Source organism: Pelophylax lessonae (assembly GCF_965119305.1).
Source record: "Pelophylax lessonae genome assembly, chromosome: 5".
NCBI classification, from domain to species: Eukaryota; Metazoa; Chordata; class Amphibia; order Anura; family Ranidae; genus Pelophylax; species Pelophylax lessonae.
Genome location: NC_138772.1, coordinates 313395031 through 313414411, shown reverse-complemented (window position 1 = coordinate 313414411; position 19381 = coordinate 313395031). Strand labels below are relative to the sequence as shown.

The 19381-nt window shown below is 40.3% G+C and overlaps 1 protein-coding gene across 1 annotated transcript in view; it reads left to right on the top strand.

Annotated features, from left to right (window-relative positions):
- PIGN (phosphatidylinositol glycan anchor biosynthesis class N) overlaps positions 1–19381 on the top strand; it is a 710925-nt gene that overhangs the window by 317134 nt on the left and 374410 nt on the right. The window contains exon 13 of the mRNA XM_082259251.1: positions 5051–5129. Within this exon, the coding sequence (XP_082115377.1) occupies positions 5051–5129 (79 nt within the window). The remainder of the gene's footprint in view (positions 1–5050; positions 5130–19381) is intronic.

The window sequence follows — 19381 nt, the reverse complement described above, 5'->3', positions numbered from 1 at the left end:
CACCTCTAAAAGCATACTTATTTATTTTAGGTACTTATATAGCGCCGTCAATTTAGGCAGCGCTTTACATATGTGTTACACATTTACATCTGTCCCTCAAGGAGCTTACAATCTAAGGTCCCTCGCATTCATACAAACACTAGGGCCAATTTAGACAGGAGCCAATGAACCTTCCACTATGTCTTTGGAGTGTGGGAGGAAACCAGATTACCCGGATGAAACCCACACAGGCATAGGGAGAACTTACTTTATGGCAACCTTGATTTGAAATTTCCCCACTATGTGTAGATTATTAAATCTATGACAGATGGAGAACACAAGATTTTCTGTTCCATTACAGCAGTCATGTTTTTACTATTTGCTTTCCTCACTTCATCCAGGGTAGTTTTATTAATTAAGGCTGACAATCCTATGAAATGCTTGTAATGCCATCAGCAATAATTTATCTAAGTGAACAGACTTTAGGGTAGTCAGTATTAAACTACTGTCAAGCAAACAGATGATCTTTGGATTTGTTAATCCTCATGTATACAAGTATGACATGTAACTGTTTTACATTGCAATTCATTATATGGTTCTGGTCCATTAAATTCTTCAAACATCAAATGAATGGACAGATCCTAGCGATGCATCCTTTAATAGAAGGCTCTAGAGATGTTAAATAATCGCAGGATGTTACAATGAGATCTTGTGCTCCACGGTGCAGTTCTTCACTATAATTTATGGGGTGTCATTCTAGATGAGCATTGCTTATTTTTAGGTTTGGTGGTTTTTGCCCTGTTTAAATGCAAAGTTACAGCTTGTGTAATTATTTAAAATATACATGCTGGCAAAAACTTAATAGAAGCTTCTAAGCGTGAAAGTGTTACTACAGCATAAAAAAATCATTAGCGTTCAAATGGTTTTTTGATTGACTCCCTGATTTGGAACAGAACGACAGAGGAGGGGGAGAAAATGAGTTTTATGACAGCGTATTTAGGACACCAGAAATTGATATAAAACAAGGCTTTCACTAAAATTATAACTAAAATGTTGTAATTTAAGTGTTTGCTTCTGAATGATTCAATTTAAATGTATCATTTAAGCGGCTGATGTATTATATAAATATATGTTTTGTATAATTATTTTAGATTACAAGCATTATCTGAAATACATTTCTTGTTTTTTGTTTTTAAACAGATTGATATGCTCAGATCCTACATTTCTGTATATTTCTGTATGTCCAGCAAAAAAGCACCTCATTTTTAAATGTCTTTCTAAACAGGGCTAAAAAGTACAAGGATAAGAACCCCTATTATGTCTTTATTTTTCATTAGCATACCCATGTCTTTACCTTTTTCTGTGACTCCAGTGGCCAGATTTCCCCTTACAGTGTGTCTCAGTCACATGCAATGACACTAGGACAAGAAATGAGGGGGGAAGAGATTAACGATGAACTTTTCCATTATGTACTAAGAAGAACTTGTTGCTTTTTTCTGGCCATTGGAAAGATTTCCCATTACTTCTGGTTTTCTTTATCCAAAAGTATAAAACATTTTTTTTTTTCTGTGCCCATTACTTTCTTTACATCTGTGTGGCAACATGGCTTACAGAGAGCACATTGTTGCAATGCCTTCTTCTTGCTTAAGACATCCTGCTTCACATTTGTTAAAATAAATATATAAATGGCAATTCTAGTTTAAAATGCAGCCAGCCATTAAACTTAAAAATATATATATTTTTACTCAAACACTTCACATCCTTAGACTGTTTTAATATATCCTGAACTTCTAATGGTTAAAACAAGCTCATGGCTGCAGCTTCAGCCATGAGCTCGGTGTACTTTTTTCAAGCAAAACCTGTTGCATTGACAAAGCACTGGTTAACCACTTGCTGACCAGGTCTTTAATGTAACTTTTTGTTTACAAGTTTAAATTAGTATTGTTTGCTAGAAATTTACATGGAACCCTCAAAGAGTATATATTTTTTGTTCGCAGAGAGCCTAGGGAATAAAATGGTGATCGTTATAATATTTTATGTCGCACTGTTGTATTTGCGCAGCCGTCTTTCAAACACAAATTTTTAGAGAAAAATATACTTTAATGAATTTAAAAGAAAAAAAAATGTGAAAGATGATGTTACGCTGAGTTAATAGATACCTAACATGTCGTGCTTTAACATTGCGCACGCTCATGGAATGGTGACATACTACGGTGCTTAATAATCTCCATAGGTGGCACGTCTTTAGAGTTACATACTAGGTCTAGTGCTAGTATTATTGCTCTCGCTCTAACGATTGCAGCGATATCTCACGTGAGTAGTATGAACACCGTTTACACATGCAGGCACGACTTATATATGCGAGGGATGGGGCACTTTCATTTTTTTTTTTTTAACTGTCCCTTTTTTATCACTTTTCTCCCTATTACAAGAAATGTGCACAACCCTTGTAATAGAAATAAGCATGACAGCTCCTCTTTATTGAGAGACCATGGGTAAAAAAGACCCCAGATCTCTTATTTACCTTTAAACGCAAAAGAAAAAAAAATTGACTCTTTGACTTAAAAAAAAAAAAAAAAAAGCTCTTTTAGCCTGAGAACCGGAAGTGAGGTTGGAGTTCACTTCAGTCCTCCAAGGGCATAGAGCTGAGTGGGGGCCATCTTGTTTTAACTCGACTTCCTGCCTATCCATCCTAGAGATCGGATCACTTCCAGGTTTACAGACGGCTCCGGTAAACCTGGAAAGTGGCGGGAGGGGGGGGGGCACCTCTCCCGCCGCCGCTAAAAGTGATCAAGTGATGAATCCGCTACCTAAATTACTTATAGCAGATGCCAAAGCGCCCACAGTAAAACAGTATTAAATGGCAAAATAACGGGATATATATACTGTAGGTGGTCCGCAAGTGGTTAATAGGTACCATCTTAGTGTAGGTTCACACTGAGGGGGTTTAAAATCGTGCAAGTTCAGCTGAACTGCCGCAATTTCAAGCCGGCATTTCAGTCCAGACATCTGTGCGGGTTTCTGCACAGATGTTTATTGAAATTGCCACCCTCTTAAATGAGACCAATGTGAATGTGGGCTAACTTTGAGTTAAGTTAGGTGAACAACAAACTTGAATATAGTTGATCCCAATATCCATGCTGCTGTAATGTGCAAAGCTCAATGTCCAACACTAGGTAGCTCCATTCCTAGATTATTCTTCATATCAGCTAACGTGATTCCAATATTCAAAAAGGGCCAGAGGCATATCCCGGGAAATTATAGGCCTGTCAGTTTGACATCAGTAGTATGTAAACTTCTGGAGGGGATGATAAGGGACTATATTGTAGAGTTTGCTAAGGACAACAACATCATCAGCAGTAATCAGCACGGGTTTACAAATGGGCGTTCTTGTCAAACCAATCTCCTTACATTCTACGAGGAGGTGAGCTGTGAGCTAGATAGGGGGAGACCAGTGGATGTGGTGTACTTGGATTTCGCTAAGGCGTTTGATACAGTTCCCCACAAGCGCTTAATTTATAAAATAAGGTCTGCAGGTATCGATAGCAGGGTTTGCTCTTGGATACGGAACTGGCTAAAAAGGCGGGTCCAAAGGGTAGTAATAAACAGCGCATACTCAGACTGGTCTGAGGTGGTAAGCGGGGTCCCCCAAGGCTCAGTCCTGGGACCAACCTTGTTCAATTTATTCATAAACAACATTGAGGTCGGGATCAGTAGTTCGATATCAGTTTTTGCAGATGACACAAAATTGGGCAGGGCAATAACTTCACAACATGAAGCAGATATCCTGCAGAATGACCTGGACAAAATAACAGAGTGGGCAACGACATGGCAAATGAGGTTTAATGTGGAGAAGTGTAAGGTTTTGCACTTGGGGACTAAAAACATAAAATCACAATACACGTTAGGAGGGGAGCCCTTGGGGGAATCAAAAATGGAGAAGGATCTGGGAGTATTGGTTGATGATAGATTAGGAAACAGCATGCAATGTCAAGCGGCAGCTTCCAAAGCCAACAGAATATTAGCATGCATAAAGAAAGGGATGCATTCCAGAGATAAGACTATAATCCTTCCACTTTATAAAACTCTGGTCCGACCGCATCTGGAGTATTCCGTCCAGTTCTGGTCGCCAGTCCTCAGGAGGGATGTGTTGGAGCTGGAGAGAGTCCAGAGAAGGGCAACTAAACTAATTAGGGGATTGGAGGACCTTGACTATGAAGAGCGTCTACAATCGCTCGATTTATTCTCCCTGGAGAAGAGACGTCTGAGGGGGGACATGATAGCAATTTATAAATATCTTAATGGGGATCCCAGCTTAGAAAAAAAGCTGTTCATTCGAAGGGATTGCATGAGGACTCGAGGGCATACAATGCGATTAGAGGAGAAGCGTTTTAACCTCAGGCAACGCGGGGGGTTCTTTACTGTTAGGGCAACAAGATTGTGGAATTCTCTACCACAAGAGGTGGTTTCTGCGGGTAGTATGGTGGCTTTCAAAAGACTCTTAGACTTACATCTCAAGGATCAGAACATTCAGGGGTATGGGAGATGATTACAGCCACACATGCCTACACAGGTTGAACTGGATGGACTATTGTCTTTATTCAACCTCACCTACTATGTAACTATGTAACTATGTAACTATGTACTGAATGTGTTGCCCACATAAAGTTGAATGTAGTACTCTTGGCGCATTCAGCAAAGGTAGAGCAGTCTGGAAAGAAAGTGGTTCACTTTAAGAAAATGAAGACCTTGGAAATAGGGGAACTGTAAGTGACATGTACACGTGCTAGTCATTTAACTTCTCCTACCCAAAATGCTATGAAGGAGTCTATTTTCTGTTATTTAGGCAGCAGGTTAAATGGGAAAAGTATAGTTTGAACAAAAAAAAAAACCCTTTTCCTACCACTATTTGATCTTTGTAAAGACATGTTACAGGATAAGCCATTTATCACTGTGATTGCTCTTTGTTGCGTGCTTTGAAATGATTTCACATACATTGGTGGAATATATATAAGCTGTTTAACCACACTATATCAATGTGAGCACCTTTCACATATGTTTGTATTTACAGTTTGCTTTCAGAGTCTAAGCAGCTTGACATTTTGAGAAAAACAAGATCTTACATTCAGGGAGGAAATTACAAAGAAGCGGTAAGTTTATAATCACAAAGCAGTGACTGTTTCTTATTTGAGTAATGTCTTTTATGTGTCCTTGTGTTTCCTTTGTTGTAAAGATTGGCATTTCAATCATAGGAAAACTCCTAGCGCAAATCTCTTTAGCACCAAATTACCAGAGCATTCAGAGCTAGACGTAGCAATTTGTATCACATGGGGAAAGTGGCATGTGATTTTTCTTCTTTTCTTCATTAACTATTTGATCCTGATTTGCCATGTTATCAAGGGATGCTTTATGCTGACTAAGTAAAAACATCTTCCATATCCCTTGATGCTTCTTTCTCATACAAAGCTGCTGCATTCCAATAATTCAGATATTTAAAAAAAAAAACTGTAGTGTCATTCTAGAAGTAAAGCAAATGCAGAAACTACACAAAAATTTTAAATTCTAAAGTTTTATCTAGATTTTACCTGAATTGGAAAATAAATTCTTTCAGGGTCTGGCCAGGGAAAAATGCTAAATGTTGTAAATGAACACATTAGGCCCCTTTCACATTAGCAGACCATTCAGATCCACCTGTCAGTTTTTCAGGCGGATCTGAGCAGATGCCCGCTGACATCCGATCCGGTCCGTCAAATCTGGACGGATGGAAACCCTATTTTCCATCCGTCCAGTGGATCGGATCGGATGAGAACGGACAGGCGGTCCGTTCTCATCTGATTCCCCCATAGAGAACAGCGGGGACCTGACAGCTTTGTCTCCGCACACAGGGCGGAGAAAGAGCTGCCATCCGTCTGCTCAACGGGATCGGCGGATCGATCCCCCGCTGAGAAAAACGGAGTCCGCCGACGGACTCCCATGTGTGAAAGGGGCCTTATTGTACTGTAAATTAAATGTATCTAAAGCCAAAACTTTTTTCTAGCTTTGGATAGAGTGGGGAAAGGTTATCAACCCTGTGAAAATGTTATTGCTGTCCGTGTCTCTGCTGTGTAGATTCACCCACTTTATTTGTTACCATTGTCATATCAATTTTTAGCTTTAGTTTTAACGAAGCAAAGCTGTCCAAGAGTATAAAAATAAGATATATTTTCTTTAGAATAGTTTGTTCACCTTATTAGATTGTAGCCTTTTCTAAAGAATTTTACTCCATTTGGCCTGCTTTTTTCTCTTTCAGTCATTTTTATTGTTTTTTTTTAGGCGGTATATTCAAAGTCAGGGCTTTTTTTCTCAGAAAAAGGTACAGGAACTCAAATATGAACCCCCAAAATCTCCCTCCCCAAACTGGTCAAAATTTCACTAACAGTGGGAGGCTCTTAAAGGGGCATCAAATACCAGGGGTGCATTATGTACAGAGTTCAGAGTTCAGGGGTGTGCTACGTTCAGAGTTCGGGATTGTGCAAGGTATACAGTGCAGAGTTCAGGGGTGCGCTACACACAAAGTGCAGAGTTCAGCCTTCTTCCACAGCTGCTTAGCTCTGCACCCCCCATCCACATCTCACTTTTACCCCGCTTCTTCTCTAGTATCTCCCCTCACACTGTAGATGGCTTTGCCTCTTTCACTTGCAGGGAGATCATCGCATGACTATTGCGCGGTCATGCTGCACTGTACCCATATGAATTTTTTATCATTTTTTTTCACACAAATAGAGCTTTCTTTTGGTGGTATTTAATCACCGCTGGGTTTTTTATTTCTTACAACAACAAAAAAAAAAAAAAGGAAAACATTTTGAAAAAAAAAGTTCTTATTTTCTGTCAGTAAATTTTGAAAATAAGTAATTTTTCTCCTTCACTGAGGTGGCACTGATAGGCTGCACTGATTGGCACTGATGAGGTGGCACTGATGAGGTGGCACTTATGGGCACTGATGAGGTGGCACTGATGAGGAGGTACTAATATGCTGCACTGATGGGCACTAATAGGCAGTACTGATGAGCACTGATAGGTGACATTGATGGGCACTGAAAGGCAGCACTGATGGGCACTGAGAGGCGGCACTGACGGGTGGCACTGATGGGCGACACTGATGGGCAGCACAGATGAGCAGGCACCGATGGGCACTGACTGGCAGCACTATGGGCACTGATTGTGGGCACTGATGGACATTGGTTGGGGTGACTTATAGGTACTGTTTTTTTACTTTTCTGTAATCAGGACACTGATGATCAGTGCCCTGATTACCTGTCCTAGACTCCCCTTTGAGAAGGAGCCGCTGATCGGCTCTCCTCGCCACACACTCTGACAGTGTGAGACGAGGAGAGCCGATAAATGGCACTTCCTAATTTACATGTGACCTGCTGTGATTGGACACAGCCGAACACATGGGTAAAGAGCCACATCATTGGCTCTTTACCAAGATCGCTGCACCGCACCCCCCCCCCCCGCGGGCGCACGAGAGAGACCGTTCTGGGGTGCCGTCATATGACGTCGTCCCAGAACGAGAGCCGCACCGCTCCGCCGTCATTTGATGGTGGGTGGGCGGCAAGTGGTAAAAAATAAAAAAACAATGTCCCCTGATGTAGATTAATCGTCAATCACGCCCCTCCTGGACCTAAAAAAATAAAAAATAAAAAAAAAGCTTTGCTCACCACAAACACTACCGTGGCCCACCTAGCCTGCCGCATGACATAGTGCTGAGCCATCAGGCGATGTTACCTGGTGGCATCACCCCCCTGTGATGTCAGCAGGATAGGGCAGGATAACTACATTCGTGGTGAGAGAAAGCTCTTCTTCCTTTTTCTGGTGTTTTTTTATTTTTTGATAATGGAATTGTCAAAAACTCTTGTACTTTCTTTTTTCACTTTTACACTTTTTGGTAAATGGGTAGGGGTACTACCCCAGGGTTGTGAGGAAGAGGCCTGTGCCCACATTATCATGAGGTTAAGGTGCTTTGGGGTGGAGGGGGCATAGCACTCCCCTATGTTGTGGGCATGTGGCCTGGTATGTTTCTGGGGGGGGTGGCTCACTTGTACCCTCCCTTTCCTGACCTTCCGAGCTGCATGCTCTGCTAAGGGTCTGGCATAAATTTTGGCGGGGACCACGTGGCATTTGTTTTTTTACATTTTGGCGTCGGGTTCCCCTCCAATTCATACCAGACCTGAAGGGCCTGATATGGATTGGGGGGGGACCCCATGCCGTTTTAAGTTTTTTTTTTTTTTTTTTACGCCAATTCATTTTTTTTTATATTCAGCTGTCAACCAGGAACAGCTGATGATTCATCGGTTGTTAAGGACGTGGCGGCTGGCTTCCCGGCCCTCTCCTTAGCAACCAGCTATATACAGTGTTTTTAAAGGCATATAAGAAAAAGAGCACAAAATGCATGTCAAAACACATAAAAAACCTGGGTTTAAAAATGCAAAACATGCCTGAAAAATGCATCAACCACATGGATGTGAAACTAGACTAAAGGAGAGCTATCCTTACATCCTTAGGTACTATTATATGAAAAAGGGTTTGAAGAGGCCCAAATGTTCTAGACCAAAATACTGTCATCTTCGGACAGGACCAAAAGATACTATATGTAGTACATCAATGCATAGACTGCATCCCCAAAAATACCTGTCGCTATTATTCAAGACAGCATGAGCTATTTGAGCTTGCACCCAGTACCACTGAAAGAGAACCTTGTGGGTTATTTCCATGATAGCTGTGTTCAATTAGACTATTTAAATGTTTTGTATTGGCTGGTTAAATTAGTTCAACACAACACTTGTAATAACCAACAAAAATCCATCATGTACTGGTTAGATTTCTGTTTGATTATTGTAGATTACTTCATTGAAGTCTATTATACATTTGGAAGTTTTGGAGATTTCCCATCAGATTTCTAATTTTAATTTGCATTACAAGAGAATCTAGACTGCATGGCTGGGAGGGCATGGACATGAACTCTGCAAGAAAATTCTCAGTTATATCCTCCTGAATAGATATAAGCTGTCAGTGTTTTTTAAATCTTATGAACTCCTACCCCTGGCTAAAATATAAGCTTTGTATATGTTCAGTGTTTAACCAGAGTACTTACCTCTTGGGCACAAGCCTGCAGGTGTGAATGTGACGGTCTGCTGTCAGTTTGACAGCTGAATTCCAGGTCTGTGTAACAGAGATGCTGTTAGTGGTTATTTCTGTACTGATCACTATAACATCTACATGCAGAATCAGTGCTTGTTAAAAATAAATGAAAAATGTTACTTTGTAGTTAGCAGCAGCTGTCAGTTTTTTTATTTTATTTTTTTTTAATGGAGGTTTAACCCCCTGATTACCATATTATTCGGGTACCCCCTTCATTTCCCTTCTTGCTATTTTCGGGGTATTTTTTTTAGTTTTTGTCAAATTAAAAATATATTTACTGGACCTGATCTTTTTCTGCTGCAATTTCACTTATAAGCCTCCTTGCTACCACTGCCCTGTGACTGTACAGTGGAGTAAAGCAATGCACTGCTTAGCTCATCTCTCTGTCAGCCTGCTCTCTCTCACTAATGGTATGCTTCTTGCACTGCAACACATATGACTATCTCTTTGTGCTGCTCCCACCCCAAGTTCTGCTGTACAGGGACTGCAAAAGGTTAATAACAGGTCAAATTCAGAAACACTGCTTACACTTAAAAATATATTATATTTATTATGTATTAGTGAATACAAAGCTGCATTAATGTCTCCTCTCTTTCCTTGTGACTGCTGCTTTGTCCCTGAAAATCTCCGCACTTCTTTGCTCCAGACATACCATTCTCCCAAGGCAGCTGGTCACCCTGCGAAGAATCAGCTCATCTGGTCTATTTCTTGACAATTCTGGTGGCCTAGTCTCTGCACTAATGTAACCACCTTCGTAGTCTTGGTCTGTGTGTGCTCAGAGTAAGATAACATGACACCTTCCAGTGGGCCTCCTACATACCCCCACCCAATGGAGAGAGGCCTTGGACCCACTTGTCTATGTATTTTATTGTGGAGTTACCTAACGCCCAGGGCAACACAGTTATTCTTATGGTGGTTGACCAGTTCTCATAGATGTCTCATTGTATTCCACTTTCGAAGTTGCCTACATCTAAATAACTGCCATCCATTTTCACTCAGATCTGGTGGTTACATGGGCTACCCAAGTTTATCGTCTCAGACTGGGGTAGCCAGTTTGTTTGCAGATTTTGGCGAGCCTTTTGTTGGGAATTTAGCTTTCCTTTTCCTTGGTGTATCACCCACAGTCAAATGGGGCCCCAGAATGAGCCAACCAAGGCTTGGAGCAGTTCCTACATTGCTGTATTTCTGACCACTATATCAACTGGTCAGACCTCTTGCCCTGGGCGAAGTTTGCTCACAATAGTGCCGTCAATTTAGACTGGGAGGGAATATTGGCATTGATGAGCACAGAACAGAAATGGTAAATTTTCAAAAAGACTGTATGTAATGGTACATACAGTATCTGACTCACAGACTACAATACAATACAGTACAATACAATACAGACTCACTGCAAAGTATATTCCCATGGGCAATACATTTAAAAGGCTAAAAATAAAACCCATGTGGCTCCCGGCCAAAGTTAAAAAAAGCTATAAATAATTGGAAAAAAGCTTTTAAAAAATATAAAAATGAAGGAACACTATCATTGTTTAGTTGTTACAAAGAATATAACAGAATATGTAAAAGCAAATCAAGGACACAAAAATTCAAAATGAAAGACAAACGGCAGATTGCAAAAGATAGTAGGACAAACCCCAAAATATTCTTCAAATATATTAATAGTAAAAATGTTAGGTCTGAGCATGTAGGCCCCTTACAAAATAACCAAGATAGGGTGACTGGGGAAAAAGAGAAGGCAAATGTATTACTTTCTTCAGCTCTATACAAAGGAGCATGGGGGAGCTCATGACCATAATGCGGATGATATTGACACAGCCCCAAATGATCCACAATGGCTCAAAAGTGATATGGTCCAGAAATATTTGGACAGAATAAGGGTGGATAAAGCGCCTGGACCAGATGGCATCCACCCACGCATCCTAAAAGAATTGAGCGCTGTAATTTCAAAGCCTTTGTTTCTAATTTTTAGGGACTCGTTAAGGACTGGAATAGTACCACTGAATTGGCGTAGGGCCAATGTGGTGCCTATATTTAAAAAGGGATCAACGTCTTTGCCAAGTAACTGTAGACCTGTTAGTTTAACTTCTATAATCGGAAAGATACTGGAGAGTTTAAAAAAAAAAACACAAAGATGATTTCTTGCTGGAAAAAATATTTTAAACAACTGACAGCATGGATTCATGAAAGACCGAAGTTGTCAAACAAACCTGATTTCTTTTTATGAGGAGGTAAGTAAAACTTTGAACAGAGGGGGTGGCTGTGGACATAGAATACTTGGATTTTGCAAAAATGTTTGACACAGTTCCCCACACACAGCTAATGTGTAAGGTAAAGTCTGCAGGCTTAGAAAGTTCAGTTTGTAAATTGATAGAAAATTGTCTAAAATATAGAATTCAGAGTAGTGGTTAATGGTTTTTACTCTGAATGGTCTAAGGTTATCAGTGGTGTACCCCAAGGTTCAGTTCTGGGAACCTTACTTTTTAATATCTTTATAAATGATATAGGGTCTGGGATTAAAAGTACCATTTCAGTCTTTGCAGATGACACCAAGCTTTGCAGTGGTGTAACTTCCTCACAGGATGTCTCCAACTTATAAGCTGACCTCACTGTTTCATTGGTCAACTATGTGGCAAATGAGGTTTAATGTTGATAAATGTAAAGTTGTGCACTTGGGGGCTAAGAATATGCATGCATAATACATACTAGGGGGAATAGAACTGGGGGAATCCATAGCGGAGAAGGAGCTGGGTGTTCTGGTAGATCCTAAGCTTAATAATAGCATGTAATGCCAAGCTGCTGTTTCTGAAGCAAAGTCCTTTCTTGTATTAACAGAGGCATGGACTCTAAAGAGAGAGATATATCATTTTTGCCCCTGTACAAATCATTAGTAAGACCTCATCTGGAATATGCAGTCCAGTTTTGGGCACCAGTTCTTAAAAAGGATATTGGGGAACTGGAGAAAGTGCAGAGAAGGGCAACCAAACTGATTAGAGGCATGTAGGAGCTCAGCTATGAGAAAAGATTAGAGGAACTGAATTTATTCTCTCTTGAGAAGAGGAGATTTAGGGGGGGGGGGGGGGGGATATGATCAACATGTATAAATACATAAGGGGTCCATATATTGAATGTGGTGTTGGGTTATTCACTTTAAGGTCAACACAGAGGACAAGGGGGCACTCTTTACTTCTAGATGAAAAAAGATTTAGTTTCCAAATACGGAAAGGTTTCTTCACCATAAGAATTGTGAAAATGTGGAATAGACTCCCTCCAGAGGTGATTTTGGCTAGCTCATTAGATTGCTTTAAAAAAGGATTCTTTCCTGGGTGTATATAATATAAATGGGTACTAATATTTATAGGTAAAATTGACCCAGGGAATATCCAATTGCCTCTCAGGGGATCAGGAAGGAATTTGTTTCCCCTGCTGTAGCAAATTGGATCATGCTTTGCTGGGGTTTTTTCGCCTTCCTCTTGATCAACTGCGGGTATAGGATTGTGTATATGGGATTGTATGGTTGGGTTTTCTTTATTGTTTTTTTTTGTTTTTTATTGGTTGAGCCAGATGGACTTGTGTCTTTTTTCAACCTGACTAACTATGTAATGCCACTTCCTGATTGTCTTCGTTTATGGCGAATTATGGTTTCCACCAATCCATGTTGACTGACAATTTGTTCCTCCAAGAATTCTTGTATTAGCGGAACAGCTCTGTGATCTCTGTTCCACTTGGATGCAGATCCAAGAGTCCTTGCAACGTGCCAGTGATAGATACAGACTCCATGCTGACTCCTGATGCCTACCTGTGTCTTCCTACCAGGTGTGGGAGAGGGTCTGGTTCTCATCTTGTAACCTCCAACTCCGTATTGCTTCACTGAAACTGGAACCACAGTATATTGGACCTTTCCATATACTCCGTAGGATCAACCCGATGGCTTACACATTAGATCTTCCTTCTAACATGTGTCTTTTGAATGTATTTCCTTTGATGTGCAACCGCTTCACCATGTCCTCGCCCGGTTCAGGTTTGAGAACCATGAGGAGAAAGAGATACAATTGATCATTGACTCCCGTAGGTTGTGTTGGTGCATACAGTACCTTGCTTATTGAAGAGGGTACGGTCCAGAGGACCAACCCTCTTGGGTCTCATCCTTGGACGTACATGCTTCTGTCCTCCTCTTCGTTTTCCATAAACATTTTCTCCTTAAACCTGGTTCCCCTCCGAGGGAAAGGGGTCGTTGAGGAGCGGGTAATGTCAGGGCTGGGCTTGCAGCTCTCCTCTCTGTGCTCAGGCTGCTCAGCTATCGGTTAATTGTTAGCACCCATTGTTTCCTTGGTGGTACACCTGGTTATCATTATCTGCTCGTAAGTCCCGCCTACAGTCATCTCCTTCTGGCTATTTAGGCTGCATTGTTCATTCCTTTCCTGTCTTCGCCTTCTTAATATATCTGGAGTTTCTCTGCTGTGTTCCTGTGAAAGACTTTGCCTGGCTGACGTCCCTTCTGGTTCTTGATCCTATTCCTCTGCCTCCGACTACACTAGTTTCTGGTTTCCTGATCACTGACTTGTCTGACTTCCAGTTTTGGCTTCAGAACACTAGCTTATGTTTTGGCCACGTTTACTGTTCTGTACTATTTTTTACCATTACATTAAAGGTGTGATTTTATTGCATTTTCTGTCTCAGTCTGCCTCATGGTTCCCGGCAACTTGTTTTTCATTTGTGTATTGTTGCGAGGTAGAGATAAGCCTTTTGTAGGCAAGCAACTGGTGCTGGGAGATGCAGCTGGAGATGTGTATCTGTAGTTGAGCAATTTTTTTTTTTTGGAGGAATCCTATTTTTTCCCTTACTGTTTCACTATAATCAATGGGGGTAAGAGGGTGAGTGTGGCTAGACCCATCCAGTGGCATCTTACCTCCTATGCATCACCCGGCGTGTTGTGCTACCAGTCATGTTACTTCCTCAGGAAGTGAATGGTGAAACATTGACACATTACTTGTATGCATAGTAATTGGACACTGGTGATATGAGGATTGTTTGGAAGCACTATGAACTCTTTGGATGAATTCTGGCACATTATTGCACTATAAGGATTTGATGTGCTGTGTCAAACACTTTATGGACTTTGTTATGCACATGATTGATGCACACATATGATTGATGTATATTAATAATGCAGTTGGAAGATTAGTTTACACCAGTATTCTACCACTAGTTAGATTGGATGTCTGGTAATTGATGTATTTCAATGCTTATAATAAGACACAACTATAGCGAAAAGGGGGGTTGCGGTATGAATGAACAAGCATATATAACATATGGTAAGTCTTGTCCACTAAATATACAACAGGAAAATAGATAAATGCACAACAACTGTTGTGCTAATACCCCTCGTGGACTTGAACAGACATACCATATAAGTATGTATAAAATCCTTTTATTAAATTTACAACATAGTATAGATAAAAGCATCAAGAAATAGAGAACACGTTGCTGATTGAAATAAAACCAACAATAAAAATTGTGCCCAGGATAAGTCATACACTAGTACTCATTGGAAAAAACAATAGCGCATCACCACTTGGCATATTCCCTATGGTGGCTATGAGGTGAAGTTCATGGATTCGCCTAACATGTTTCGGACTTAAAAATTATTTGTCGAGTCCTTCTTCAGAGACATACCAAATAAAGGGCTTTACATTATTGTTCTGAAGGCATAAATATTAGCTTATTAGTGATACATATTAATATCAATATTCACCATTCAATAAGCTGTATGGTTTATGTCCTCATGATGACATGATCTAGTAAACATAAAACAAAAATTAGCTTGATCTGATACTCACACGGATGTAACTAACATATTATACACAGTGTGACATGAGATACATGGTGGTAACAAACAATAAGATTGTCCAATACTGCCAAAATTTGTCCAAGACCCTCAATTGGTGGGATAATGTTGGTAAGGAGGCTGTTCACAGGGACCCCCAACAGCAGCAGCAGGACTATGCCTCTGCTTAAGTTGTTGACAGGGGATGTCTAGGAATGAGATATTAAAATATATAAAGGATATACAAATATAAGAATGAAGGCTTATGGGCCTCGGGATGAATAGTTTCCCTTTTAGACATTTGTATTATCAAGCTGAATTAGTGTAGCTTCAACCCAGTTAACCCTGCCCAGATAAATCCCTAATTGATTTTATAATGAATAGTAATAGGGGAAAAAGTCCCACATAAAAAATATAATAAATAAACTTCCTAAAAGTCCCCCTTAAGATTTTTATATGGCCAGTAAGCCGCTGGGCAGGGACAGGGGAAAAGGGACAAGTGTCACCTACCTAAAGAGTAGTTAGTCAGACTACTGACTGACTACTCTTTTGGTCAAGACAATTGTGCATTTATTTTTTCTCCTATAATAAGACGCAACTGCATTTTGATTTGAATTATATTATTTTATGTATTTTATGTATGGTTTATTAAGTTAAAGAGGCAGCGCATCACTATATTTTGACATAACAAATCTCTTACATAATACACAACAATTCAATATGCTGTTCTACACAGCAATCTAACACTCACTTTTTCCCTTGGACAGAGATATACAGAAGACAGGATGCCTCTAGGCACATGTCCTTAAAGTGGTTGTAAACATCTGACCTGAAAAATTAACAAAGCATATCCTCCTTTAGTGTGTCCCGTTCCTCTGCATTAGGCATTTCTGACAAGTTGTATTGACTGCACGTTATCATGGGTGATAGGGGAGCGGGCCTCCAGCACACAGCTTGTAGTTGCCAGCCTCAGTTGTACAAGTTTCCCTAGGAGACTGTGTAGAGGGGGTGTGCCCTTTCTGTCCACTCAGCTCTCATATTGCACATGCTCTTCTCTGTCAACTGTGCAGTGTGTGACCTCAGATCCCTGCCTCCTGCCCTAGGAAGTTCAGAAAATCGGTGTAAATCCTGCACTTTTAAAAGTTGTAGAGGAGAGAGTTACAACTTATGTAGGAGGATTTGTATCATTTCTGTGTATAATCTGAGGCTAGTCACTTCTGTAGGGGATTACCGTATAGCAACTTTAAAGTAGATGCAACCTAACTGAATGACACCCAGTTTGCAAAAGTACTGTGCATCCCACTTCTGCTGGTCTCCTCCAGTCTCTTTATTGCAGTACAGCAACACACATGCCTTTACTGCATAATAAATGGCACCACAATGCATGCAATGTGTGTTTCCATGTGTTACTGCAAAACTATTTGGGTAAATGAGCCCTAAGGCTTTGTTCATGCTAGTGTGGCTCCCGAGTGTGACTCTGTTCACAGTCACATGACAAGTCTCACTAGTGTGAATGGAGCTTGGTGTTTGTATCCTTGCTCTCACAGAAGTTACAGCTGTGATGTAGAAATTAATATAGACAGGCACAAGCACTCAGAAAACTACAAGAATCTGGACCACAATTATTATGATCTTTCTATAGCTGAGAATTGTTTTCCATTAATGAGCATAGTTCAATACGGATATTTGTAGACCCCAGCAACATCTATATGCTGTAAGCAGTCAGATTGCTGTTTGCCAAGAAAGTATTTATTTAAACAGTTCCCAGGTCTGGCTTATGCTGTGCGCTGCTTATCTTTCCTTTCACAGAACTGCAAATAAATTGCTCCTCATAGAAAGTTAAGGGAAGCTGGCGTAATAGGATAACACAGTCCAGCCATCCTTTCATTTAGGAAAATGTTGAACAAATTTATATTTTAGATATTGTACATCGCCTACAAAAACTTTGCGTAAGGAACCTTAAGGTTGAAAATTTCAAAGTATTAAAAACCTTGAAAATTCAATTATTAGTGCAGACTGAGAATCAGTAACTGTGCTTTACCATCTGCCGGTTTTAAATTATCTACAAGGGCAAGTTTAACAGGTGATTGGAGTTTTACATAATAGTTACTTTTGTTGTTTTACCTGTGAGCAGAACTATCAATGTGGTATAGTAGCCATGTCAATTGATGTTGTTTTGTCTATCTTGTCATATTGAGACTGATAAGATGGATTGCAGTCAAACTGTTGCCAAATGTTTCTCTTGACAGCAAATCGATCAAATGAAGTAAGAATGCATCTGGCTATACAATGCACAGTGATGATTCTGCAAAAATATGTTTAGCTTGTGATGCCTGAGGCAAACATGAATTTAGGTGCAAAGGTAGCCATGTGTCCCATATGTGCATGAGCAACTCCACATCCTCATGCATGTTACACAAAGCATACCACAAAATGCTTTTTCTGATAACTTTCAATTAATGATGGAGTGTGTAATATTGTTGCCTAATTTACAGAAAAAAATATATATATTTTTTTTTAAGCACGCACGCACGCACGCACGCACACACACCATTGGACAAATATAAGATATATAACATTTAACAGACATTTAATTTAAACCGTGGCTCACTCCTTTTTTTCCTCCTCCCTTCTTCTATCAACTCGGCACTAAATTCCAGTTACACACACTGGGGGTTGATTCAGTAAAGTAGTGGATGCTACTCCACAAAATAAGGCTGGGTTTACAGTATCTGCGGTGCAGCTCGCAGCAGGGGGTTCCCTGTGTCCCCGTTCACTGTTTCAGGTCCGAATTTTTGGCCGAATTCAGACCTGAAACAAAGCCAAAGACACACAGGACCCTTCTGCAGTGCACTCTGTGACTGCCCCCTGTAGATGTGTGAACCAGCTTCATTTGAGAGCTGGTTACACTCTCCTGTCACACTAATTGAATGCTGGGAAACCCACATCCAATTTGCATAAGTGTGAACCCAGCCTTAATGGTAACTATGTAAACTATATGTGAATGCTGGTGAGTAATGTGAAATTGTGTTCACTGTGCATTACTAATACCAACCAGATTGTTCTCTTCCTTCCTCCCATGCTCTTCTCCAGGACTTCACCCGAGCCTCTCCCATGCTACGGAACTCCCTACCGTAATCTGTCCGACTATCTCCTACTTTGTCTACTTTTAGACGATCCCTGAAAACCCTTCTCTTCAAAGTAGCCTATCCCACCCCTACCTAACAACTGTATTTTTTTTTCTCCTTAAACTCATCCCCCACAGCCATGAGCTTTTGTATCACTTGACCCCCCCTCCCTTAGATTGTAAGATGGAGGGGTCAAGCAGGGCCTCCTGTGTTTTGTAACTGTACGGTCTGCCCTCACATTGTAAAGCGCTGTGCAAAATGTTGCAACTATATAAATCCTGTATAATAATAATTACTATGGAAATCTGATTATTCTAGGAATAATCCTTAAATTATTTTCCCCAACGCATGATTGGGTTTTCAAAGTGAACCAACTTCACCTTTATTACTAACATTTACTTTGAATAATGAACAGTTTCTATGCTGAGTGAAGAGCGTCGTCTTCTTTTAGTGCTATAAATCAAGCTCAGTGTGTCTGAAGAGTAACAACAACTGCTGTGTCCCTCTCAATTTTAGAAGCCCATACTGCTCTGGTATTCCTTTGACAAAGTTGCATCTTGTATTAAAATAGACATAAAAATATTTACTTTACTAAAACACTGTGGGGTTGATTTACTAAAACTGGAGAGTGCAACATCTGGTGCAGCTGGTAGCCAATCAGCTTCTAACTTCAGCTTGTTCAATTAACCACTTGCCGACCCTGGAAATATACATCATGTTTTTGACGTTAATAACCCCATTATGGTTTTTTCCCTTAGGCCAACTTTCAGATCAAAGTGATTCCGGCGGCGGATTCGACATGGGATCACTTTTATTGGCGGTGGGAGAGGTGCCGTAATTTGTTGCCATTCCACGAGTGTTTGCAATTTTAAAGCGTGACATGTTAGGTATCTATTTACTTGACCTAACCTCATCTTTCACATTATACAAAAAAAAATTGGCTAACTTTACTATGAGGCATAAAAAATTGCAACAGCCGCCAACAAATGTCAGAAAAAAGAAAAACCTGGAAGCTAATTGGCTACCATACACATCTGCACTAGATTTTGCACTCTCCAGTTTTAGTAAATCAACCCCAGTGTTTCATAAGAAAATGCCATTTTATTTTAGAATAAAATACTTGTTTTTACCTTTTTATCCTGTTACATCTCTGCTGCTAATTGGCAGCCTCTTTGCAGCCACTTCTTGTGCACATGCATGCACTACGATGATAGCTCTATGAGGGTGGCAACAGTGGACCATTGCTGTTTAATGTGGGCTGAAACAG